Raw genomic sequence first — 26,963 nt, forward strand, 5'->3', positions numbered from 1 at the left:
TGTTTTTCTTTTCTTTTTTGCCTGAGTCCAGCAGGGCATGAAATAATGAATGTAAGATCAAATCAAAACATTTTGCAGCTTCAGTTGTAAGTGATTTACTGATGTGATGGAAATTTTGTTGTTATATTTCAAAATGTGGACCATCTTTTTAAAAATCTAAATAATATAGATTATAAGGTGATCCTTAGATGTCTAAAGTCGTTGACAAGTTGCAAGGTTTGTCTGTTCACATGGACGTCGGGGGATGTTCATTGATTAATGTTGTAGTAACATATTTGGCATTCCATCTTGTTGGGTTTTTTTCTTTGTTATTATGACTTTTATAATTTGATAAGCGCATTGAGGTGACTTTGTTGTAATTTGCGCCATACAAATAATGTTGAATTGAATTGAATTGAATCCATCCATCCATTTTCAGACCCTTGTTCCTGTTTTTCAGGGTTGCGGGGGTCTGCCGGTGCCTATCTTTGACTCACACTGGGCTCAAGGCGGAGGTGCACCCTGGACAGGGTGCCAGTCCATCACAGGACACATTTTTGATATTGGATTGTATTTCTCTTGACTAACTGATGAAATAATAAAGTAGAAGTTAAGCCTCATGAACGTCATCAATCTCAGCCACTTTTTACTTGATTATCATTAAAACATTAATTATCTGTGGCAATCCTAAAATGAATGAATTCAGTCAACTAATCTACCTTCTTTCAGCTACAGAACAAAAGTTCAAAACATAAATTGGGACATGACACATTTAGGATGTGAACACTAACCTGATTCTCCATTCATTCCCAAATGACACATAATTCTCCAGATTCTTTATACTTCTGCATATTTTCTAATACAATAATGATCCAGTAAACTGTAGAGTTTTAATCTTCAGTTAGTTTAGTTCTGTTTTTTTATTTATAATATTGTGAACTCGAATATATACTTTATCATGTAAATCACTGAAGATTGTTAATACTTTATCTGATATTTTTTTTAGAACAAAATATCAATCTAGCTAGTACCCCAGAACAGAAGTATTCAATCTGAATACACAAAGATAGATTTTATAATTAATAACACTCATAATCTTCATCTTTAAAACTAATAACTAATAACTAACTAACTAATAATAGATGAAGAAGAAGAAGAAGAAGAAGAAGAAGAAGAAGAAGAAGAAGAAGAAGAAGAAGAAGAAGAAGAAGAAGAAGAAGAAGAAGAAGAAGAAGAAGAAAGCAATCCACACAGCCTTAAATGAACATATTGCCATTTGTGAATGTTATATCTTGAAATGATAATAATGTAATTAACAAAAAATGGTGTCATTATATTTTCCTTTTTTAACCTATAATACATTTTAAGGTCAAAAGTATTATATTTCATATTTGTGTTAGTCAGAAGGATGTGCTTTTATATCAGTTGTTACTGAAACAGTTTTCTGTTTTAGTATACAATCTAATAAATGTATTACATTTTTTTTTCTTGCTCCTTTTTTGATATATGAATCTTATTAGAAGTTGAGTTACGATTTATTATTATTATTATTATTATTATTATTATTATTATTATTATTATTATTATTATTATTATTATTATTATGTTACGTTTGTCCGGTTTCGAAGGGGTTAATAAGGACGTCGCTGATTGGTCAGTCATTCGAAGCCATCTGACGAAAGCACACGGTCGTTTCCTCTTCCTTCAAAGCAAACATGGCGGAGTACGACCTCACCACCAAAATTGCCCACTTTTTAGACCGTCATCTCGTTTTTCCACTGCTTGAGTTCCTCACTGTAAAAGAGGTATGTAACAGGTTTACGTACAGAATCTGAAGAATATTTTTTTGATGAATTTGGCCAAGAGTTAGGGTGTTTATGTGGTTTTCTTCGTCTCGCACGTTGAGGAGTCGGCCACATTTTTTTTTAGCCGGGCTGTAAAGCGTGGTGAAAATGCTGACAAACACCGGAACACGTTCTCAATCCTGTTAAAATAAATTCGTGGATAACCCGTATTCAGTTTGATGAATATTTTTTAAACAAATAAGATGGTTTGCCAGATTTTGACGATTTCTGGTTCTGTGTGTTTAAGTTGAGTCATTTTGTATATTTGTCTTTGGTCTGATGTGTCTGTCATCTTTAGGTCTATTTTTCAGTAATTTTTGTATATTTTCTGTACTCGTTTCATGTATATTTTCAGTGATTTTGTCTCTTATCTAAAGTCATTACTTACACAAAGGAGGTAGTAACTTCTGAAAGTGCTTGTTTTGTTTGGCTTCATTGAGTTTGTCACCATTTTAACTCGGGATGTCCTGATACAACTTTTTAATTTCCGGTATGAAACCGATTTTGCAGCCTTATATATCGGCCGATACCGATATTAATCCGATATCAGCATGAATCCATACATACTTTTTTTCTTTAACAAAAAAAATTATATATATATATATAATCGCAGTATCGTCATATCGTGAGATAATCGTTATCGTGAGCTTTGTATTGCATATCTAAAGTATTTTACAATAAAATAAAATAATTAAAAAATGAATTTGGGGAGAAAAAAATAATAATAGTATTGGAGAATCCGGAAATTTTAATCTGATATTCGTTTTCAGGCTAATATCGGACCGATATCCAATAATGACATCGGATTGGGGCACCCCTAATATTAACCAAGAATAGACCTTATCCCATGGAAGATTTCATTATGTTTTGGAGGAGGACTGGATTAATATAAAGTATTAATGATTGTGGTACCTAGACCAAGAGATCACTGATCCAGATAACTTTGAACATCTGGCAAAGAGGATATTGGGCTTTTGGATTTTTGTGCTCTCCCAGTGTTTCCTGCTATTTTTGTTGTTTTGTGTATTTTTTTTATCTTTCTGTGTATTTTTTTCTTCTCATTTTGTGTAATTTTCTATGTTGTTAATTCATTTTTGTGTGTTTCAGGTAGGGCTGGGCAATTTTGCCTAAAAAAAACTCAATTTTTAAAGAAAAATTCGAGATTCGATTATCAATTTTTTTTTTTTCATTGCACTTAAAAATGACCGCGGACATCAGATATATTGTTAAAAGTGCCACTTTATTGCGGTGATTGTCCGCAAGAGTTAAAATGCATAGGAGAATTCCAAAATAAAGTAAATGGGGCTCTGTCATTCAACAATTTAAAGCTTTAACCCAGGTTTAAGCAAAAGTAACATTTTCTGATTAAGAAATCAGATAACTACATATTTTATAACATAACATTGCAATAAAAAAAACAATAAATTCTTCCCTTAGCATCTCAGCATATTGCAAATAACAAATTAAACATGCCTGTGGCACACATATAGCCTACTCAAAGGTTAAACACATGTAAACAAAGAGGGGGCTGGCTCACATCACGCTACGGTAACCCACAAGGACGGAACGCATAAATGTCTGAAAAAACTGAGGTGAAAAAAAAATGACTAACTCAAATTTGCAAAATAAAAATTGTTTTATATACAAATTCAATAAATCGATTAAATCAATATTTTTGCCCAGCCCTAAAAAAAAAAAAAACATAACACAGACTCCTTACAGTGCAGTCAGACAAGCAAATAGGCAACACAGATTGTCTTTCCATATTTTGGCAGAAAATCATCTCTCCACAACGCCCTACCAGTGCCAGCACACCTTAGTGTAGCTGGGTTGAATTTTTTACCCCGTCTGACGCTTATAATTGGCAATAATCAATACTCTCTCACAGTGGAACTTGATTAACCACCATGACTACTATCATTGATTCATGATGCCATGTTGCATGGATTCCCTCCATTTCAACATAAAATAAGTAATGAAATGAGTCCAAGGACACAACAGTTTATTGAAATATGTACTTATTAACTTTTTGCCAAATAATGGAAAAAATTAAAAAAATATTTTTTATTTTGAAAACCGGCTAAAGATAAAAGCAACCAAAATTTTTGCAACTAATACATTTGTCTTCAGCCCAACACATTTAAAAGAAGCCCAATTAGGCAGAAACCCTCCCAACCTGGCAACACTGACCAGAGCAGACATTTTATTACAGGCATAGATGTCCTCAAGAGAAGGAGGCGGCCAGAATCGCCTACTCCTCTCTTTCTGGTCGCCTTCTACTCTTTAACATGTTCATAAATGGGGGAATAAAACGCATCCGCTGGTGCTACATTTTTCATAAATTAGCACTTTTTTTGCACAGCGCTTGTGTGTTTCGCCTCCAGCGGGTGCAGTTCTGACTCTACACATATACGGACTCAGGCAGAACAGACCTTTCCACTGACACCTCAAACTCATAACACAACTTTAGTTCTGCTTTACACGGACTTTAAACATCCCTAATCAACTTTTGTGCTTCATTAAAATATACTTGTGTATATATATAAAAGAATATTAATGTGCTTATATTAGATATACTATGAATATTAATATTCATTGATACAACTAAATATATTACCAAAGCCTACAAAACTACAAACAAACCACACCACAAAAAAGTGTGAGAACAACTAACCTGTGTCATGTTCATTCTGTCATTACCCATTGACTTGTTACACATTATGCACTTTATTATTCTTGTAGAATATTTTACTTTTAGGAGCTTCTATTTTGTAAACTGTTTCAGATTATTTTTAGATTGATATTTTTACACTTAAATATCCACAAAGCTGCTGCTTTTATTTTTGCACTACAAGGAAACCTAAAACTCAGGACACTTTATTGGTGCTTTAATATGATTTTTTTAGTTTGTCCTGTAGATTATTATTTTATCATCTACGCCAAACCCTGTGATTTGTAAAACCAAAATACTGCTGTGCACTTAATTTTTGGCAAAGAGCTGAAAACAGGTCTGCAGTGTAACCTGTAAAATGAAAGACTAAAAAAAGTGACAATTTAGTATTTTGGGCAGCAATGTTCTAAACTTTTAATTTATATTAGAGTTTATGTGCAGTTAAAACAACACGTTTGTATTGTTTCGTGGATATTGTTCATTGTTTTTACAGTAGAATAAGATTTGAATATTCAAGGTGTATGCTCTTTTAAAAAAAGAAAATAAATCGGGATCAACAGGTCAGGCTTTTAAGAAACTGGTGATCGGCCAGAAAATTACAATCGGTGCACCTCTGGTTGGGTTATCTATCAACTGGTTTCTAAAAGTAAAAACAGAATTTGTGTTTTTTGACAGAATTATGTTTTACTGTTATGACCAAACAAGCAAGTTTAATGTAAATATTATGAGCGACAGCATTGTAAGCATTGCCTCCTTCGCTTTTTTGACTACTGCATTATTACTGCATACTCCGTCAGTTTTTTTAAAAAAAAAGGGATGAGGAATAAGAATTATCACACCAAAATATTGAGCTGAATGACTTGCCCAGTAAATCCTATTGCATTTGAAATGGAATATGTCTGTCGTAAATAGTGTCCTTATTCACTGTGTTTTACTTTCTTACTGTGTGTCTCTAGATCTACAATGAGCAGGAGCTGCTTCATGGAAAACTGGATCTCCTCTATGACACCAACATGGTGGACTTTGTCATGGATACGTACAAAAGTCTGTTTAATGACGACGAGGTTCCCAATTGTAAGTGATGATACAGATCTCCAGACCCAACACAAATGTACTGCACATAGGGGTGTAACGATACACAAAAATGACGGTTCGATACGTACCTCAGTTTTGAGGTCACGGTTCAGTTCATTTTCGGTACAGTATGAAACAAAATGCTAACCATACATTTGGTTGTTGTTTATTTGAAACTTTAGTAAGCCAACAATGTATTTAACAATATACAGAATATGAAAATAAAGTTAAAAAAAATACAATACTTGTAAAGTGCTGCCTGGTAATAACATTCTCAAACAAAAAATACATTAAATATTATAGAGATAAGCTCACAGCTTGTTCATAGCTTTTAACAAACAAAAAGTACAACACAGTTCCAGCATGTAGCCCTTGGTTTAGACCTTCATATACTTGGCCAGAAAAATCTACTTATCCACATTGTCTGCAGTAAGTGCAGATCTGCTGGCAGTTACAAATACAAAACATAAATTTGCTTGTTCATTCAAAAACTTTAATAAACCAACAATGTATTTAACATTATACAGAATATGAAAATAAAGTTGAAAAAAAATGCTTTACCGTTGTAAAGTGCTCCCTGGTAATAATAATATTCTCAAACAAAAAAATACATAAAATATAATTAAAAAAAAAATATACTCCTCACAGCTTGTTAATAGCTTTTATCCGCTGCCATAAAGATTCCGATGGCAGTTGTTATAGCTTTTGCTGATATTCGCTCTCGGGTGGTGCCGTTTCAAGTGAGTTAACATGTTTGTTGTGTTCCCGGAAACATACCCGATCTCAACTGAACAATGTTGGCACACTGCCCTCGTTTTCTCCACTGGTCTTTCTCCGTTGCAGTATTTCACCCAGAAGCTGAAGTGTTCCCAAGCAGGAGACTTTAGCGACAGGGGAGGGTCCTCCAGCTCTTGTTTCTCGCTAGCGTTAGCCATGACGTGCACGGGCTGCACATGGAGCTGCAGGCAGAAGTAAACACACGCAACTTCCGTTCCGTTCCGGAAACTCACCCGTGCACAACCCTGTACCCGAACCGAACGTCCTGTACCGAAACGGTTCAACACAAATACATGTATTGTTACACCCTTAACTGCACAGCATATTTTTCATTTTTTTGTTTTTGTATTATCACTGAATTTATTCCAAATTTGAAAAAATTGTCACAATCCTGTTCGTTATATCAAGGCAGGAGATTTCAGTTTTATTAAGAATCAAATATATACAGAAAGTGCTTCATTTATCATTTTTAAACAGCGCTGGCTTCTCACAAATGCCTTTCATATTTGTCTTATATCACTCAGGTGAGATGTGTTCCATACCAAAATGTACATATATCCAGTGTTTTTTTTGGTTTTGTTTTGTTTTTTGTAATGCAAAGGCTTTTATTTTGAAACCCTGAGTGTTGTAAACAGCCTTTCTAACACAATTACACAGGTTTGAAACTGGTCTAAGTCCTAAACTGGTTGTGGAACGCGTTTCCAGTGTTTTCTAATGACATATACCTATAACAGACTTTGAACAGACACACTGGATCAATAGTAGATGCACGAGCCTGCAGCATGAAGATGCTGGCAGTGAATAAGACGATCACTAACAATGACTAGAAATACTTTCGGCTCAAAAAAAGAAATAGTTTTATGCAAACTGCATAAGATAAAACTGCCACAGAAGAATTAAATGGTGTCAAAGTGGAACTTGATTGAACACACACACCAGAGGGGTATTTCATCAAACCCAGCTCAGGATTAAGTCCAGGTTTAACCTGAGAAAAAGGACTCAATTTTTTTTTTAAATACCCCTGTAATACGGCACTTTAAAAGGAAATTGAACAGAATATCATGGTAAATGTTTAAATATGATTTCGAATCGAAATTACAATAGAATAATTGTTACGTGTTTAATGTGTACCATATTTTTAATTAGTTGATCACAGTCTCCATGTGTTTAAACCACCAGTAATATGTCTATATAAAGATACGTGCGTATCCATAGCCTCCGTTTACTGCACGGTACAAATATCCTCAGAGATATAATGATAAAGCTTTGAATACAGAGAGGGAGGGGCTTCATGGACAGTCACAACGCAGCGTGAAGGCTCCCCAATGACTAAAATACACTATCGCTCACCTGCACCTGAAGCGTCTGCAGTGTTGGATGTGACATCCAGTAGCGCACAGCACCACTGAGCTGCTCCCTTTGTTTATTTGAATTTAATGTTTAGTGCCGAGTTCAACAAACTGATCATCAAACACCCAAGTCTCATAAAATACATATTCTTTATTTGTGAGTTACAGCATCTCTTTTATTAAATGCTGACAGGTGTTAAAAACTTATCAAACTCACATGATCAGTGTGCTTCAGTTGTTTTCTGTGATACATAGACTGAAGAACACCATGTTTAACGCTTTACTACTTTTAAAATGTTCAAACCACAGTAACTTCTTTAACGTGTCCGTCCTGTATTCTCACTGCTCAGTAACAGATGTCACGTCCTTTTGGCCTCAGCATTGGTTTCTATAGATAGGTTTCCCATGACATCACGAATTTCCCACAATTCCGTAGTCCGCCATCTTGTCAGGCAGCTTTCGTTGTTTACATCCTGACACGATACATTTTTGTGCCCCGAAGCTTTCAAAATGATGACAAAACCAGATCAAAATAGCCAAAATGAACAAACAATCTACAGATAGTTTGAATGCAACTTGCAAAGCGAGGAATTTACAGAAGTTGAGTGAAATCGGCAACAAAGATCCGTACAAGATCGGGAAAGGAGAATGGGTAACTCCGACGTAGATATGTTCCTGGCCGTTTTGTATCCAGACATTGTAAACTATCTGGTGAACAGTGTAAGTGCCTACACATTGGATGAAATAGCGACAGGTGTGTGTGGACCATGACAAGTTAACAGGATCGTTTTTGCTGGAATATTGTCCACACTCTAATCATTAAATCTGTGATCGATCTTGTGGATCCATGAAGACATGCCCTTAAGCTAAACAATGTCAGCTGGCTTGGCTCAGTTGGGGAGCGCCAAGCTGAGAAGAGTTTGATGGTATGGTAAAAGTCAGCATGGTCACGGACGGCTTGGCTAAACCAGGTTTAAACGGTAGGCCTGGCTCTACTAGGAACACTTTGCTTAAATACCCCCAAAGCCTTCAGCCTGTGTGTTTAAGAACCATGTAATGATCTCATGGCAGAGAAGATTTATATATGGAGAAAATAACTGTGCTAATTGTGAAGATGGTGGCGCAAGAAGTGTGCGTGCGTGTGTGTGTGAAAAGTCGTGAGGGAGACGCATTAATAAAGTAAGTGAGTGTATTGGATGTGTTTTTAAATCTACTGTGATTGTATCTGTTAATGATTACATGGCTGCTCCATTTGGATAATTAAGTTTTTAAAGCTTCACTATACTTTGTATTTGGTAATAGAGGGATGTCCTCTAATTCGTCTTTTTTTTCCCTCTGCCCGTTTACTCACCCGATTGATGCTAAGTTTGAGGGTAAAAATGTTGTTATAGGGAACTTATCAGTAATTCTGATAACTCCTTTTAATTTTAAGTGTATTTGGTTGCCTTTCGTATTATGAGCTGTCATTGTTTGTGATTGTTGATCACATTGATCGTAATGTTGCTCCTGTCTGTTGGCATGTAGGAATGTTTAGTGTCCAACGGTTTGTTGGTCAGTACTTTAAACTAAATTATAGCTGATGCGCAGCAATGGTCTGGGCCAGGCAGTTTTAGAGCTTTCTGTAAAATTTGGTGATTGTTGGTGCATAGGATGTATAATTTCACAAGAAGAGCTGGATTTATATAGCGCTTTTTTTGACGAGACTCAAAGCGCGTTACATAAACCATTCATTCACATCAGTCATACTGTTGGTGGTAAGTTAGCATTTGTCTTAGAGGTGGCAAAAGTACTAGTCTTCAGTAAAAGTATTGATACTTGAATAAAAAATTACGATGGTTAAAGTAAAAGATTTGAAGTTGCTTCCTGACTTAAGTAAAAGTAAAAAAAATACATGCTACTAAATGTACTTAAGTAAAAAAGTACTGGTAAAACAAATGTCCCTTCATGCACAATGCAAACCCATTCATACAAGACAATGGGGGTACAATGCCTTTCCTAAGGACACAATGACTAGGATTGAGCAGGATTTGAACTGCCAACCCTTTGGTTATTGGAATGACCCACACTAACACTGAGTCATGGTTACGTACATTTTTTTTAGATGGTTATTCAATGCACACGATATCTTAAAAAATAAAATAAATATGTTTAAACACAATGCTTTGATCATCAACTATTTGATGAGAAAATATCAGTATAGACAATAAATTACTCGGTTAGCAATATCCCCAATACTTATGAAAGAGCCTAGAGCTACATACAATGTTTTCTAGCAGTTTCCTTTTTTGCCCCTATTTAAAAATGTGGTTTTGCCTAAAGGTTTGGAAATAAAGTATGAATGTGAAATAATAATGATTAAAAAACAAAAAAGCTTTAACAGTACTGTTTTATGGCATCTCACTTTTTTCTCCAGATTAGACTAATAGTTTATTTCCTTTGTGTTGTGCTTGACTTCCCAGTGACTTAACTCTGTGTTTGTATCGTTTTATTTTTTAACTGTTTTTGTTTTTTTTCTTATAGAACAGTCTACATAGAACAGTCCCTCGTTACCACAGTTATATCTATCTGCAGAGTGAATTGTTTTGAACACAACACAAAAACAATGAAATAGAGATCTGCTGTATTCTTTTGTCGCACAGTAATAAGAGAATACATTTTCCAAAGGAAGGTTTAAGACAGTCACTAAACACTTCCAAAAAAAGACTGCAAAGTCCTTGAAATCTAATTGATCTCACTGAATCTGATTCCAAATGGCCTCTCATGTCACATTTCAGCTTCTCCGTAACCTTATTTGATACAGCAGATGACCAGGTTCATGTGGATCCCTAAAAAGCCTTAAAGGGGACATGTCATGCTAAATCCACTTTTTTAGCCCTTAAATGCATTTTGTTGTATATTTAGAGTGCTTAGAAGTACAAAAAAAAATCAAATTAGTCTCTTCAGGTGCTCCGTAGATATCTTTATATTCTGTTTTTCTCATATTTTTCAATCTGTTTCGATTTCTCTATTCTCTATTACGTTTTTTGAACTATTACATCACAGTATTTGCAGCGGAACTGCCAAATTAGTACATCAACTCCAGGTCCAACACTTCGAGCAATCCGCCATTTTTATTTCTCGCTTTTATTTTGTAGTCCAAGCTCAAGGATGCCGAAGTTACGAGAGGATAAGTCAAAATGTTCGGTTGTTGGATGTAGTAACCCACACGCTTCATTACAACGTCTCCCAGCATCAGAACCTTTTCGAAGTGCCTGGTTGAGTTTTATTTTTCACAGAAATGTACCCACATCTGTGGGTAAGGTCATTTTTGTGTGCGCGAAGCACTTCAAGGATGACTGCTTCGCCAGTATAGTTTTAAATTTTATTTCATGGTGATAAAAAGTCTTCAAGTCTTGATTTTAATTTGACTAACGCTGTAGGAATATCTCGTACCAGATGCTAACAGTAAAGGTATAGAACACATATGCTACACCTTGTTGTTGAAATGCACCATAATTTGATCACAGGCTCTAGGATGTTAAGTCCAAAACCGTGCGCACGCCCCACACTCTGACACTGTATTGTTCATGTATAGATAATGTTGTTGTACTCTTGTTTTTTCTGTTAGCTCTAACAGAGAAGAGGACTGCTGTTGTGGCCCAGTTGAAACAGCTGCAGTCAGAGACAGAGCCCATCGTCAAAATGTTTGAGGACCCAGAGACGACAAAGCAGATGCAGTCCACCAGGTAAAATCTGATTTTTATTTCTAATTTTAAATTTAGGATTATATATATAGAATATTTTTGAACAGTGACTGTTGGTATTTTAATAGGTAAAGTTTGAACAAAGGAAAACAGAACATTGTAGTCAACTTTAGTAGGAATTGGTTGTGGCCTGCTGTTATTAAAGTGTTAGCAATTTTTGCACTCCTGCTTTCTGTTTTTAGGTGAAAGTGTGAGGTAATTTGCAGCTTCCAGACAGTGTTGTGTTTCGGCTCCTAATGTGTTTATTTCAGCCCCACATTTGTTGAAAGTGTTGAATAATATCCAATGCCTGGTAACTGTAGCACTGACGGAGCCTTCATCACTCGTATTGTTTGATTTCTGTCGACTAATGGATTGGACAAGTGATGAGGATTCATGTCTGTCTTTGATTTACAGCATGTCTTTTCTACATAGCAGTGGATTTGTATAACAATAGAATACTGGTAAGAAGTGTTGTCTCCAGCCAAATGTCATGCAAACAGTTGGATTCCAACATATTGATGAAGATGATGTAATCCAGCTCTGGCTCTTGTATAAAACCTGAGCCTTGTTTAATGATGGAGATGCTTCCGTAGGTTTCTTTTTATCTTCAAAACTTCATGAACTAATTTTGGTGATAATAACCCACTGTGCTTTTCATGGATGAATCATTAATTGATAATCCTAGCTCACTTGTCAAAGAAAAACCCACTATTATCGATTAAACATGGTCACGCCTGTCACAGGCCAACATTGAACATTCCAGTTAGTTTGATGAAATCATTCCAAGGCGAGACCACCTGCTTAGAAGAAGGGATTGAATCAGCTTGCAAGCACTCGTATGCTGTGAAATAATTTGTAGCCTTGAAAATACGCAAAATTAGATGTTTTAAAACTTCCTCTGAACATGTCGGTGTAAAAAAGTTGGAGCGCTCCATTAATTTTACAAACCCATATTGACATGGGCTGAGAAGTCTGTAATCCCTCCATTCACCAGTTGTAAGCAGTTAGACATGGCTTGTGTCAATGTATTTCAAGCCGAGCCAAATGTAATAAACATTCAATCACAATGTTATAAATGAGAACTGTCCTTGGTTTGCTCTGGGTTCTTGATTTACAATTGAAGTCATTAGATGGTTTGCCTTCACAGAACTTTCTCTTTTTTTCCAGGGATGGACGGATGCTCTTTGACTATTTGGCTGAAAAACACAATGTAAGTTAGTTTCATTTGCTGACATTTCACTTTTACATTGACTTTCCTCTGGCTCTAGAGTGACCCCACAGTTGGTTTTTGGGCCAAAGTGGGAGGGACAGAATTGCTCCCAAAACCTTTGACTCATTTCTAGGGTTACTACTGCTGTGCACTAATTCTGTGGACATTTACATTCTGTGGTCAATCGTCAAGAATAAACAGAGGAGCTTGAGAGTGCTGGACAGTGCCACAAGAATGTCGGATGTTCTATATTTATTTAGATGTTTGGCTTCACAGCCACCCCTCCATCAGTTCCTCCCACTCCGGTATCCCGCGAACCTGCTCGCTGTTCTTACTTGACCTTTACACAGTGTAGAATTAGAGCTACTTTAGCAAGCTATTGGGAAAGCCTACTGTCCTGCTGGACAGGGTCGCCCTGGATCCCAGCAAGTGCCAGGGTTGGGGTCAATTTAGTTTTTCAGTTACAATTCTCCATGCTCAATTGCAATTGGAGTACGATTACAGTGAGCAGTATTTTTTCCAATTACAATTCAATTACAATTATTGTTTATCCTCAGAAAGTCAATTACAATTAATCACAATTACTGAGCCTGAAATAAATAACCTAATACATATATACACCTAATATATATAATTGTAATTATTAATTATGCGATTACAATTATAATTGACCCAAACCCTGGCAAGTGCTCGAATCCCAGAGAATGGATCATCAGGAAAGACATTTTAATATAAGGACACAACTATATACAAGGCAAGTCAAATGTATTTGTATATCTCATTTCATACACAAAGCAACTCAATGTGCTTTACATGATCAAAAAGTGCAACAGAAAACATTCAACATCTTAAAATCTATAACAACATTACAGTCGGCAAAAAACAAACAAAAATCAGTAAAATAATTTAAAATCATCAACAAACACATTAAATCAACAACATGACCAAAAATCTCCCTCTCAATCATATGGAGTAGAAAGTGTCTTTAACTTGGATTTAAAATTGTTCACATTGGATGCTGACTTCAGCTCTGATGACAGTTTCTTCCACTTCTTTGCAGCATAACAACTAAACACAGCGTCACCATGTTTACTATGAGCTCTGGGCTCCATTATCTGACCTGTGTTCATAGATCTGAGAGACCTGCTGGGTTCATGCCTGACTAACATCTGTAGAATGATAACGTAAAATACTTTCTAATTGAGGTAAAAGCTGAGACATGACCACATTTAGTTTTCTTAAAGTTAGAAGTTCTAATTAACAAAAATTATACAAAAAAATACTTTCATTAAGCAAAGTAGTTTACTTCAGTAAAATTTGGTTTTTGGGAGAAGTTTGTGATTCCAATCTCACTCACTCATTTGCAATTCACTTATGGCCCAAAACCGGAACATCCGCGGATACCACAACTGTGTAAAATTAAACATTTTCATTCAACTGTTTGACAGTGATTCTGTTATTCTCTCTTTGTGATATTGATACTCTCATGTTGTGTTCCTCTTTGAAGTTTCGTCAGGAATACTTGGACACGCTGTACAAATATGCCAAGTTCCAGTACGAGTGTGGAAACTACTCGGGCGCAGCAGAATACCTCTACTTCTTCCGTGTCTTGGTAAGTTCGCAGCTACGCTCAAGCACTGGCTACACAGTCAAGACTGTATGTGGGTGTGTGCTGATTAGTGCCGCTCACCTCGCTTTACAGAGTCGGTAGTCTTTTACTGTCCTCAATTATAAGCTGGCTGCAGGCTTTTTTCTGACTTATTGGAATTGAAGATCTCTTTATGTTTGCCATGCTGCTTTAGTTTTTCAAAAGGCTTCTGCTTGCACAGGAGAGGAAAAGAACACTTAGAAGTAATTGAATGTGAAATGCTGACGTCATTGCCTCTTCAATTCCCTGCACGTCGTCTGTATTAGGAGGAGACGGCCGCTGGAGGACTTGAGTGGGATCTTTTACCGGGCCAAAGTGATCTGTGGCCGCCTGCATAATCTGTCTGTAGTCATGCAGCAGGGCGGGCCTCGGTAGACAGCTTATTGATTTGAGTGCTGTGGCCAGAGATTCCCTAGTCACGACTTCTGAGCTTATGCTCTTAGTTATGCAAGTCCTCTCTCAGCAAGCATCAAGATGAAGTTTGCGTGCACAATTTACAAGATTCTCCCAAAAGGATGCCTGTTTAAGATGAAACGCCTGTTGAGGATGAAGCGCTTTAACCAAAATGGACATGAAAAATAGTTGTCGTCGGCGTCAGGCAGCTCTGTCGTTTTTAGGTGATGGGATTAGAGGACACGTGTATAGTTTATTCAACACAGAGACTGAAGTCCTTGAATTAAATATTAAAGGATTAGCTCATGTCCAAGTGTGCCTTGCAAAAAAAAGGTGATTGCAGATTATATCAAATGTTGACGTTTTTCTTGGCAAAAAAAATGGCACGACAGCTGTTTTGCTATTAATTAATTAATTTAACCTGTCATTGATTTCTGAGATCACAATTAATTTTTTTAAAATAACTAATCACGGTGTGAGGAGTGGTAAGGTTCTTTTGTTTTTTTCTCCCCTTTAAAATGTTCTATTGTTTGCCATTAGGTTTGGTAAACGGCTTAAAATGTTGACATCATGAAATCTTGTTCGTTTATGAATGCTCCAAGAAACACGTTCTGTGTTGGGTCGCAAATTGATTTTCTTTGTGTTGCCAATCCATTTCTAAAAGTAAAATTCCTTAATTCAGTGAGATCATTTTTAAATTCAAACTAAAGTTAAAGAAAATATTTAATAGTTGCTTTAAAAAAAGTTTCTAGTTTGGACTTTAAAATTGTCACATTAAGCACTGTGAAGTGATGGCATCAAGAGGTGTTTCTAGCAACCTCAACAATGAATCTAAGGTTATTTTATATATGACTTTTAACAGCTGACCTGACGTTTTCAGGCATGGCATTTCCATGTTTTTAGATCTGAAGCAAAGTTGCATCATTTGACACAATTCCCAATTTTCCATTAGAAGCTTTGCACCGTTATGATTTCTACTTGTTATCTTACATCAAGTGTTTGTAACTTCAACTAAACTGAACGTCTCATTACGACCAATAGAACCAGCCGTCATGAATGGTCCTCCTGCTTTTGTTTGTTGTTGGGTTAGCATTTAGTTTTGTGGTAAAGTGAGGACTTTTGCCCTGAAGGAATGGGCAAGAATAAGATCAACAGTTTGTTTAATCATTAGGAGAGGGAGAAGCAAAAGCTGACTTTTGTTCTTATTCTAATTGCCATTTGATACTGCACCAAGCTGCCTTCAGTCCTTGGGATGTGTGTGACTCTGACAAGTCATGAACATTCACTGTATCTAGAAAAATTGGCAGTAATGAAGCCTCTTCAGTGCAAATGGTCCTCCGAACCCAAAGCAGTTGGGAATTTTATTTTGTAGATGTTCTAAACAGTTTTAATCTGGGGGAAGAGAGATGTCAGAAACAAGATGAGGAGTAATTCATTCAAGCTTTCCCTCTTTTAATACGCATTCAAAAGAGTCCTAAAGAATGTATCTCCGTGCTGCGACAATGGCTGTTTATTGCTTTTCAACTCAGTCTAAATAAACCAAATTGCTGTAATTGAGGTATGTTGTTCAAAGTCAGCAGTCTTACCCTTTATACCCTTTAAGTTCATTTATTTTAGGTTCCACTCAGATCTGTCTCTGTAACTAGATATCTTTTGCTTACTCTGACAATGCAAAAGGCTTTTTAGAAAGGGGCTAGGGTAGAAATGGATTTCATCAGTAGGACTTCTGTGTACTGCTCTCCCCCTCTGTTTTAGTGTTTTTTGGACCTCCCATCCTCACAGGCCCCCTGTCTGTTTCTCCCTCCCCAGAAGAGAGGCACCATAAAGTCATTTAACGTGGGAAACTCAGTCAATTAAACAAAAGAAGCCAGCCTTGCAAAATCCATGCCTCAGGTCTTGTTACAGTGTGGCCTAGCTTGAAAAGAGCAACTTATTCATATCATCACTTAATGCAGGGATTGAGTGTTAAGAATAAAGATTGAATATCCCGACGGATCTGCAGCACAGTAAATTTATTGTTGCTGGTCAGTCAGTGAAAATGCACCCATTTCACAAACCAATGGAAACTTTAGGTAACTGCTGGAAAAACCCAGGTATTGAAACTTTTCTAGCGTGGCCACAAGTGAAAGCCAGACTATGTGTGTGAGTGCGTGTCCGTAATGCTGCCATAATGACCTGGAGGTCAGCCAAATGTAGCAGGCGGGGACTTCCAAGCGAGGGGGGAAAAACGGCAAACAAAACACTTCAGGAGATGAAATGCTGACCTTCATAGCAGCAATGTAGACGTGGCCTTTCAGAATCACCTTTTATTTTCTTCAGTACTTCACTGGATGAAAGGATTCATCTATGGATGAACGGACCAAATTACTGAGTTCTCTTTTTACCTTTTATTGTTGGATATCAAAGCCATTTGATTCAATCTTATCAAACTGTTGCCTGTCTTAGACAAGCAAAAAAAGATCCTTGTAGCCATATAATTCTGTTTTGGGGTATCAGTCGAAACCTGTTCTTGTACGCCTGTCCTGTATCAGACTACAACAGCTGCTGTCCAACGGCACATGAGTGGTCTAGGCTTCTCTGGACGCACAACAGACATCCACCCTGACTTCCTGCTTGACTCATGTCACTGGGTCTGGAGCTTGGTGTTATCGTGAACTGCTTTGGTGCCGAGTTTCCTATGGGTGCCCCAGGGTGTTGTTGAACAGTCCACTGCAGTAATTGAGCGACTGGGGAGCAGAGGATTTCTCATTTTGCATTTCATTACCTGCTGTTTGCTTGCGTGTTTTAGATAATTTTCTTTTGGGAGGGGGAACAGTATCACTGCAAGTTTATTCGGAGCTTGATGGTAATTATCAAAATTATCATGTCAGAATTTCAATCTGGCTTGCAAAAAGCATCTATAACAGCAGATTTCACTAAAGGTGACATGGGTGAATTCAGACCAGCCTTCTTTAGTTTGTTCAACCATAGATTTATTTCCTCAGATTGTCTGCTTTTTTTTGCCAGTTCTGATAAGCTCCCAGACTGTTTCCCATAGGCAAGGCAAGCCAAATGTATTTGTCTATTGCATTTCATACACAAGTCAATTAAATGTGCTTTACATAATGAAAAAGTGCTAGAGAAAACACCGGCACCGGCAGACCCCCGCAACCCTGATATAGCACAATGCGGGTCTAAAAAGGACGGGTGATGGAGAAAACAATCTCCCTAAGCCCTACGCAGTAGAGAAAAAGAGCACCTTTAATTTGGATTTATAAAAGCTCTGCTGGCAGTTTGTTCCACTTTTTTGCAGCATAACAACTAAAAGCAGCATCACCATGTTTGCTGTGAACTCTGGGCTCCACTATCTGACCTGTCTATAGATCTGAGAGACCTGCTGGGTTCATACCTGACTAACATCTCACTGGTGTATTCTGGACCAAACCCATTCACAGATTTATACACCAGCAGCAGAACTAGCTGTTTGATGATCTTTTGGGGTATTTCTGTCAGAAGACCATTACAATATTCCAGTCTGCTGGAGATAAAAGCATGGCACAGCTTCTCCTAATTCTTCAAAACAATGAAACCTTTCACTCTGGAAATGTTCTGTAAGTGGTAGGAGGCTGTTTTGGTGTATGATTTTAATCTGACTACTGGGTCAATCAGAACACCATGGTTTTGGACTTTACGTTTTAAAAATTGAGACTCAAGATACTTGCTGACAGCAGTCCTCTTTTCCTTGTTACCAGAGACAATCACTTCCATCTTGTTATGATTTAGTTGAAGGAAGTTACCACTCATCCAGAAGTTTACTTTTTCTAAGCAGTCACACACCACCTCAATGGGACCATACCTGGGTTCAGTGATATAGTTGTCATCTGTGTAACTCTGATAATGAACCTTATGGTTCTGTAGAATTTGTATGATTGCTCCTTCAAGTAGGACTTAAACCACTGTGGTAATTTTCCATTTAATCCAATCCACATTTGCAATCTGTGTAACAAAAATGAAAGATGCTTGATTGAAACCTCTCTATTCTGTTCCATTATTATTTCTACTATCATTCTGTGTTTTTACCAACGTAACATTAGTATTAGACAATCAATGAGCTAGTTTTGAGATGCTCCGAGACTAGAAAGGAAAGCAATCGGATTACAATTTAGTTATACGACAGTGTGCGATAATTACACACACAGATGCCAGTGGTCAATCCATATAAACAATTGACATGTGAATAAGTCGGGGTTGAGGCTGTAGTAAGGATAACTTCTGAACCTTCTTCACAGTTGATTCTTCAACTTTTAAAGTTAGCGAAAATACGTTCTCAGATCTGAAAGGTAAATTTGATCTGAAGACTTGTGTTCAATTTGTTTGAATCTTATGACTCAATATAATATAAACGTTTAACGTAAATGTTAGTATTTGTGCCCAATTAACTTTCTTTTATTGTACTTATTGGAGCTAGCGTGGTTCAGGTAGTAGAGGGGACCTTCTTCTCATACACTGAACCTTAAGTGGCTCCCAATGGAGGAGTAGTGCCTTTCATGGCAGCCCTGTGTCAATGTGGCTGATTATGTAAAGCGCTTTGGAACTACTTTAAGTGATGATAAAAGCACTACGTAAATCAAGTTAATTTACCCATGTCAAAAATACTTCCCTATTTAAAAAAATAAAAATTGAGACGTTCGTCTTGCTTTTACAAAAGTTTTGACTTTATTTCAGAGGAGAAATTCCTCTTCACTTTAACTCTCACTTTAGTTGAATAATTCTTAACCACTCTGTCTTCTTTCTGGCATCTAATCATTTGATTGGAACTGTAGAGGACAAATGACATCACTCAGGTGAGACGTTTAATGACTGCATAAAACAGAGCATGGGTCAAAGTAAATGTGATATTTTTCCTTCATTAATGGGAGACTATGATTGATTCATGCCTGGCCTTTTACAGAATCAATGCACAATCATTCATTGCAGGGTTTCCACAGGTATGAGGTGCCTCTGTGAACTTTATGGGTTGTTTCATTTGGTGTGGATTGAATTAAGGGTGCTCTCACACATACTTCTGTGGACTCAGTGCGATTCAGGCGGTGAATCTGCAACATTGTTGCATTTTAATTTGCTCCGGTCCGCTTTCACACATTCTATTTGCCAAACGCACCAAACTTTCTGAACGTCACGCTGGCGAAACGGTCGGTCGCCGATTGGACAGAATACTTCAACCTCCAATGTTGTGACAATGTGGCGCTGCCCTGTCACTACTGACAGTCGTGCCATTATGTCCTATATTTGGTCTCTCTTCCTAAGTTTTCCAAAGGAAATCCTAAAACAATCCCCGCAGAAAAGTCATTAATAATAATTTAAAATAACCCATAATCACACGATGCCACAATCTGCGCTAATGCTCTACATAAACACAGCTGATGCCGCTCCGTTTCTACCTGTCAGCGCTCAGAGCAGTCATGTCACAGGTAACTTACCGGTAAGGATGTGTAATGTGTGAAGATGTGAATGTAAACGCAGATGAAACAGAGCAGTCAAATGTGCAGCCATCGCTGATCACGTGAACGGTTTGGGAAAACAGAGATGAGTGAAATAAACTAATGATGTGGGAGAAATACGGAAGGGTGTGAGGAAATGTGATGTTTTTGTGTGTGCTGACAAAGCGACTCTGAAACTGGATGGATGGATGGATAGATTGACGGATGGTTGAATGGATATTTGTGTGCGTTGCTGCTGGAGCACTTGAGTGTGTGTGTTCGTGCCTGTTACTGTGACGGCAAGCACGCAGCAGCGGCACAGTGGCTGCTGCTGAGCCGTCACTGACGGAGTTGCTCCGATACAATTGCGCTTCAATGTAAAGTCCTATGTTTGTTCCTGGTTGCTTTCTCACATGGTTAAAGACCGCACCATGCTTAGCTTGAGCCGAACCGAGACCTACATTTTTCAGAGGACCAGAGTTCGCTTGTTTGCTCCGCACCAGAGTTCCAGTGACCTTTCACTTATCACAAAAAGACCAGAGTATTCGAGGAAGGCATGTGTGAAAGCACCCTAATTTTTCATGGTATAAATACAGTAAAAATGTATTTCTGTCCTGACCAGTCATCTGGACTTTAGACTTCAGTAAAAAAAAAAAAAAAGGTACACCTGAGTATTTATTAATTTGTCTAAATCTTTGTTTTGCTACTACTTACCAACCAGACAATGTGTGTAATAACTTGGTTTAAGGCACACACATACACACACACGCAAATAGACTCAAGGTCAAGTCTGATCTCTCTGTAAAGGAAACTCGACTCTAAAATGTTTTTGCTGGATTGTTTTTCTCCCGGAAAACAGTAGTGCCACATTTTCCTAATTTGCCTTTCTTTATTGTGAATCAGAGTTATAAAAAGCCAGTGTAGCCTCCTGTGAGTCATTTTTCCTTTCTGTCAACCTCCATTTACTTACCATGACATGATTTATTCTATTTATCTACTATAAATTAGAAATGCCACTGCACCATGCTGCAGTGAGGCTAAGTGAATAGTGACAAGCCTTGGCTCATTGTGAATGAACACAGATGTTACCCAACTGTCTGCAAACTAGCTAAACATTCCTCATCAGTGTTTGGCTTGTCAAGTATTGAATTTGTGATAAACACTTGTTCTGCTAATCAGAATTGTTAACAGTTAATCAGAAACTAACGCGTGTCCGGTGTGATCTTTGTTTAAGGTCCCGTCTACAGACAGGAACGCCCTCAACTCTCTGTGGGGCAAGCTGGCCTCTGAGATCCTGATGCAGAACTGGGATGCTGCCATGGAAGACCTCACCCGCCTGAGAGAGACCATCGATAACAATGTAAGCTCCTAACATCACACTCCCTGACTATTGCAGTACTATTACGCTGGTGTTCACACCTGCACAGAGCTGAATGTTTGGATTCTGGAATGACTTTGTTTGACTTTTGGAACAAAAGCAAAGATGTTTTTTTCTCTTTTGTGCCATGTGTTATGCCATAGCACTGTGTTAGACTGTGTCAAATTTAGCTGTTAAGTTTGACCACATGCTGTATTCCAATTTTATCAATTCTTTTTGGTTTTATTCTGGTTTCAGTCAAGTAAATAATCAATTATTTTGAACACCAAAGGTGTTGTAGAACAGGGATGTCAAACTGGTTTTATTTTAGGGGCCACATGCAGCCCAGTATTATTGATCCCAATTTTCAAACACTTCCATGTGCAAACGACTTTATATATATTTCCTAAAGTGGAATTCATGCAGTTATAGATCTTTGGAACTGAGCTATGTGTGAATGTGTTTACGAAAATTTACCAAATGACTAATGCACACGTGTCGAAAATTAAGGTCCGCATGATCTAGGGCTGGGCGATATGGACCAAAACTCATATCTCAATATTTTTTTTCTCAAAATATAGATATATGATATAAATCTTGATAAGTTTTTTTCAAATGAAGTCTAACCACAAAGACAATTCTGGGTTTAATTTGATTATCTAAATGCCACACATGCACATTACTAACAAATGGCTGCACAATATGTCACTTTAGTCTTTAGATATAGAAAACTCGATATATCTTGAATCTCGATATATCGCCCAGCTCTAGTGTGATTCCTTTTTGAAAATGGATGGGAAAGCTGGAATTTTTAATTAAAACACTGTTTAGTAATGTTTCAGAGGTTTGTGGATCACTATTTTTCTTTTATACAGATCATTTTAATATGCAGTTTATCATTTGCATAGATTATTTTCTCCCTATTTCTTTTATTTAAAATAAAAAATGCTTGCAATAATCTGGTTTGGTTTATTTCATATCTAACTAGGTTTAATGTTGCCCCTGAGATTAAATAAGTCATACACTAAAGGAATAATGTTTTTTAATGTAATTTTCACTTTGAGCAAAATCTGGTGGACCATATCAGGCCTGCGGACCTTGAGTTTGACACCCGTGTTATAGAGGTTGCCAAATGTATTTTTCACTTATATTGGATTTTTTCTTTCTGCTCCTCGTCCCATCTCTAATACACGTCTAATGGATTCCTTGTCCTGGACCTGTTCAGTCTGTCAGCTCTCCACTCCAGTCTCTCCAGCAGAGGACATGGCTCATTCACTGGTCCCTCTTTGTCTTCTTCAACCACCCAAAGGGCAGAGACAATATTATTGAGCTCTTTCTGTATCAGCCACAGTAAGTACCATTATATTACAGTGTTAGTTCTATCATAACAAAGGTATACTCTCAGGAAATGGACAGGGCAGCTGGCGGAAATCCCACGGAACTGTAAAGTTATCTTTTTAAGCTGAAGTCTATCACTTCTCATTTGTCTCTTTAGCTTCTTTTTTTTTTAAATTAGCTTTTGGATGCATTTTGTTGGTGTCTGTCCACATTCTAGACATTTACATTTTTTTCTAAACAATATTTTCTAGCTAAAGTATTGAGATATACCTGTACTTTCAGAAAAACATTTTGCTGTATTATTAACACCTGTTTTGGGCATCAGTTTCATCACAACCCCTGCTGGTACTTCAAAGTGCTTTCAGAAGTGTGTTTTGTGTGTTCTATTGACTCTCTACGTAAAGAACCAAGCCATGTGTACCAGAGGTTGGAAACTTCATACATTGTGTTTGAATGTGCACAGCCCACCATCTATTTTAATGTCCTAGCTTCCTCCCCCGTACTGATTGCAGGGCTTGGATAATTGAACTGATGATTGGGCTCCACAGACAGTATGACAGGCGACCACAACACACTCATACGTCTGCTTGCCTCAATTTTACTTGGTTTTTAATTTTATTGTGGAGGATGAAGGAGGTCTGCCCAATAATTACTCATGAAAAACTCACCCAACCATCCGTTTGGTCAAATTGAGGTACTTTGGTGTACTTTGCAGCTTGGCTGTTTAGAAACCTCGTGGTTTTCCCACCAAGGCTTGGCTCTGCACTTGTTTCCCATTTCCTGACCAATGCTTCCTTTTGCTAAAATTGATGACCTTTGGCTGCTCTTCAGCATCATGTTTGACCTCTTGTTGCGATACAGTTGTTTGTCAGCTGTTGACTGACTGCTACAGCTTTATGAGATGAGAAACTTTGTTCTTCTCTTTAAATCATTTAACACATGATTTTGAAAGTCAAGAATTGTTGGATCCCAAGTATGAAATGAGACTTAATTCCCTTATCTCCACAATTTTCGATCACAGCCTCTCTTAAGCAGAGGAAATATGAGCTTCCACCAATTTCTTGGCTGCATGCTTCAGTAGCATCTTCAGCAAGCCAGAGCTGCTACCTTAAGAAAAAAAATCAAATAAAGAAGATGAAGCTTCTTAAGTGGAACAGGGTGACTGGCTCAGGAATGATTTGGTAAAGTGAGTCATGCAGGATTGCTTGTTATTGAAGCCCCTCAGAGAGTGAGTAGGTGTTAGTTAATCAGGAGCTCCACATGGAGCGCTGCGGTCTTCCACAGGAGTCAGGCAAACTACAAAGGGATGGAAGCAGCTCCACTAAAACCTGGCCCACTGCCATTTTTAGACGCAACTTCACAACTGCCACAAGTCCCCGTGTCCTTTTCATTCATCCAGCTCATTAAATAATATCAGTCCAAACTGCAGCACAGTAGAATGGCTGAATTGTGTCCCTTGTGTGAAGGACTGGGTAACTTTACAAAGCAGGCACAAGTAGTATCAAAAACTTGGATCTGGAAAAAAATATTTTCACTTCCAAATGATAAAGTATCGTCCAATTTCATGTGATGTTAACATGAACAACATTAATAAGCACAGCTTGCATTGCCTCTCTGATAAAGAATAAAATGCTTTGTTTTGTTTTGTTTTTTTACCTTTCTTTAAATAGGTTCACAGCTCTTCACAAATAGTAACATCTACTGGTAGTTGAGGTAGTAAATTGTATTTTGTAAATGGTAGACGTATAAATGATTGGCTTTGGCACTTTTGAAAATAAATGTTTAGTTTTTGAGGTTTTTTCACAAAGGCAGACAAAATAGAGCTGTTCGTCCTTTTGGCTCATGTCACTGCCTTTTTATTTATTTATTTTCTGATGACCAGCTTGACCAAAAACATGTACTTAGGGCTGTGCAATTAATCAAAATTTGATTACGATTTTGGCTATTATACTCAACAATTACAAAAATAAAATAATCGAGAAAAAAATATTATTTAAAAAAAAACATGTTTTTAAATTAATTTTTTTATTATGCATTTGTATTATATGCTAAATAAAACAAACTTCCACAATTTAGGATATCTACAAAGAATAAAGCTTTGCACGTATGAGAAAAAAACGATTATTGATACTAACTATGAGTTGTTTAATGCACCTTGCCCCGCCCCTCTCAAAGCTAGCAAGGCCAACACAAGGAAAGTTGTTGTTAGTGGTCTTTTTACATGGTATTAGACTTTGGGTTTGATGATGAAGATTTAGAGCAAAGATGCATCATGTGCAAGAAGTGTTTTGTTTTGTGCATAAGTGAATATACCTATACTTGATTTTAGTGTTTGAAGGATTTTAATTATGTTGAAAGAATTCATTTTACATTGTTTTGTACAAAAAACATTCTTAGTTGACAAATAATCATTTGAATAATTGTTTTCAATGATGACTAAAATAATCATGATTATTATATTTTCTATAATCAAGCAGCCTTACATATACTTATTGTTAAAATGTGGTTTGGCGTTTAGATGAGTCTTGAACAGTGTTGTGCTACATTTGTTCAGCCCTCACCAATTTGACCTGTGGTTAAAGCACCAGTCCCTCCTGGATTGAGTTTCAGCTACTGGGCAGGTCCCTGCTCAATGATCTATATCCTGTTGCCAGGGTTTCCTTTTCCCTTACTTCTCAGAGCTCACTAATGAAAGAAGGCTTACGGCTAGGGCCTGTGTGAACCAAACAAGGCCTTGTTTGGACAATTGTTTGTTAAGCTGGGATATCAGAATAGTGTTTTAAGTGTTGTATTTCTTCCTTTTTGGAGGTTTAGCCTTTGGTTTCCCTTACCCTAAATTAATTGTTTTCTCTTTCTGCATTTCAGATATCTCAATGCTATCCAGACTATGTGTCCTCACATCCTGCGCTACCTAACCACTGCGGTCATTACCAACAAGGATGTCCGCAAGCGCCGGCAGGTTCTGAAGGATTTGGTAAAGGTCATCCAGCAGGTAAAAAAAATGTAGACCAAGGATGTTTTTTTAACTATTTATTTATTTATTTATATAGGATTATTATTATTATTATTATTTTTTAGATAATGAATAATTGACGGTTTAAAGTATGATCACTGCCAACACTTTTCTTCAAATGTTTCTGTTCTGTATAATAAGGCTGTAACTGCAAACATTTTCAATGTTCAAATAGTTACTGTTAAATGATTGGTTGATTAGGAGAATCATAAACTCAGATGTTTTGGTTATTGCAGTTCAGCTTCTTTTTGTAAATATTATATATACATTACAGTAATATTAGGAGTGGGATGACAACTTGCACTATTAAATCGTATCGCATCATTCTTCATATTGTGAAAGGTGATTGTATGTGTATAATATGGTGATAAATATCACTACAGAACTTTGCTGTATTTGAATGTTTCCCCTGTTAAATTGGTAGACATTACCAATGTGCTTCCATTTAGAGTTATCAACAACTACTAAATTTCTCATTGGCTCTTGTCGGCTAATTGTCTTAACCCTGTTGATTGAAAACAGTATACTGATCGTTTGTAATATTTTTTATTAGTATCTGATCTAGTACAGATCTCAGGAGCATTTGGCAATCACAACAAGATGTTTTCTGTTGCTTCTGCTCTTTGGCCTTGGGTTAGACCAGAGTTACTCTTGTATCATTATTAGGAAGGGCTTAAGGAGTCCATAACATGATTTCACCAAGGCCGAGTAAATTCTCCTGGTTATTAAACCATTATTCCTAGCAGGCAGTCCTTTTGTCAGCGTATTTCATACTCAGTCCATGAAGAAAATCCAAAAGTCTATTTTGAGCTACTCTTTTTATTATGTCGACATTTAGTCTCAGCCTACCTCCCGACATGAATATGTTTTTGATTAAAGTTTGAGTTTTAACAATGGATTGTCTCTACAGGAGTCTTACACCTACAAAGACCCAATCACAGAGTTTGTGGAATGCCTCTACGTGAACTTTGACTTTGACGGTGCTCAGAAGAAACTGAGGGAGTGTGAGTCGGTGAGTAACAATTTCTGTCATTTCCTGAACATTCATTCTATCCTTCTGTTCCCAAACTGGAACAAGCCCTCTGCCTATGTGTTGTGCCTCTCTTGAACTATGCAGAGGTCGTTT

General features: G+C 37.1%; 1 protein-coding gene across 1 annotated transcript in view; it reads left to right on the top strand.

Moving 5' to 3' along the window:
* The first annotated feature begins 1,646 nt into the window (after positions 1–1,646).
* Positions 1,647–26,963, top strand: part of eif3ea (eukaryotic translation initiation factor 3, subunit E, a) — a 39,679-nt gene continuing 14,362 nt past the window's right edge. The window contains exons 1-9 of the mRNA XM_028471368.1: positions 1,647–1,784; positions 5,451–5,568; positions 11,302–11,419; positions 12,587–12,629; positions 14,137–14,241; positions 21,364–21,489; positions 22,712–22,836; positions 25,690–25,816; positions 26,748–26,849. Coding sequence (XP_028327169.1) covers positions 1,695–1,784; positions 5,451–5,568; positions 11,302–11,419; positions 12,587–12,629; positions 14,137–14,241; positions 21,364–21,489; positions 22,712–22,836; positions 25,690–25,816; positions 26,748–26,849 — 954 coding nt within the window. The 5' untranslated portion in view covers positions 1,647–1,694. The remainder of the gene's footprint in view (positions 1,785–5,450; positions 5,569–11,301; positions 11,420–12,586; positions 12,630–14,136; positions 14,242–21,363; positions 21,490–22,711; positions 22,837–25,689; positions 25,817–26,747; positions 26,850–26,963) is intronic.

The sequence above is a fragment of the Gouania willdenowi genome, chromosome 16, assembly GCF_900634775.1.
Source record: "Gouania willdenowi chromosome 16, fGouWil2.1, whole genome shotgun sequence".
Classification (NCBI taxonomy): Eukaryota; Metazoa; Chordata; class Actinopteri; order Blenniiformes; family Gobiesocidae; genus Gouania; species Gouania willdenowi.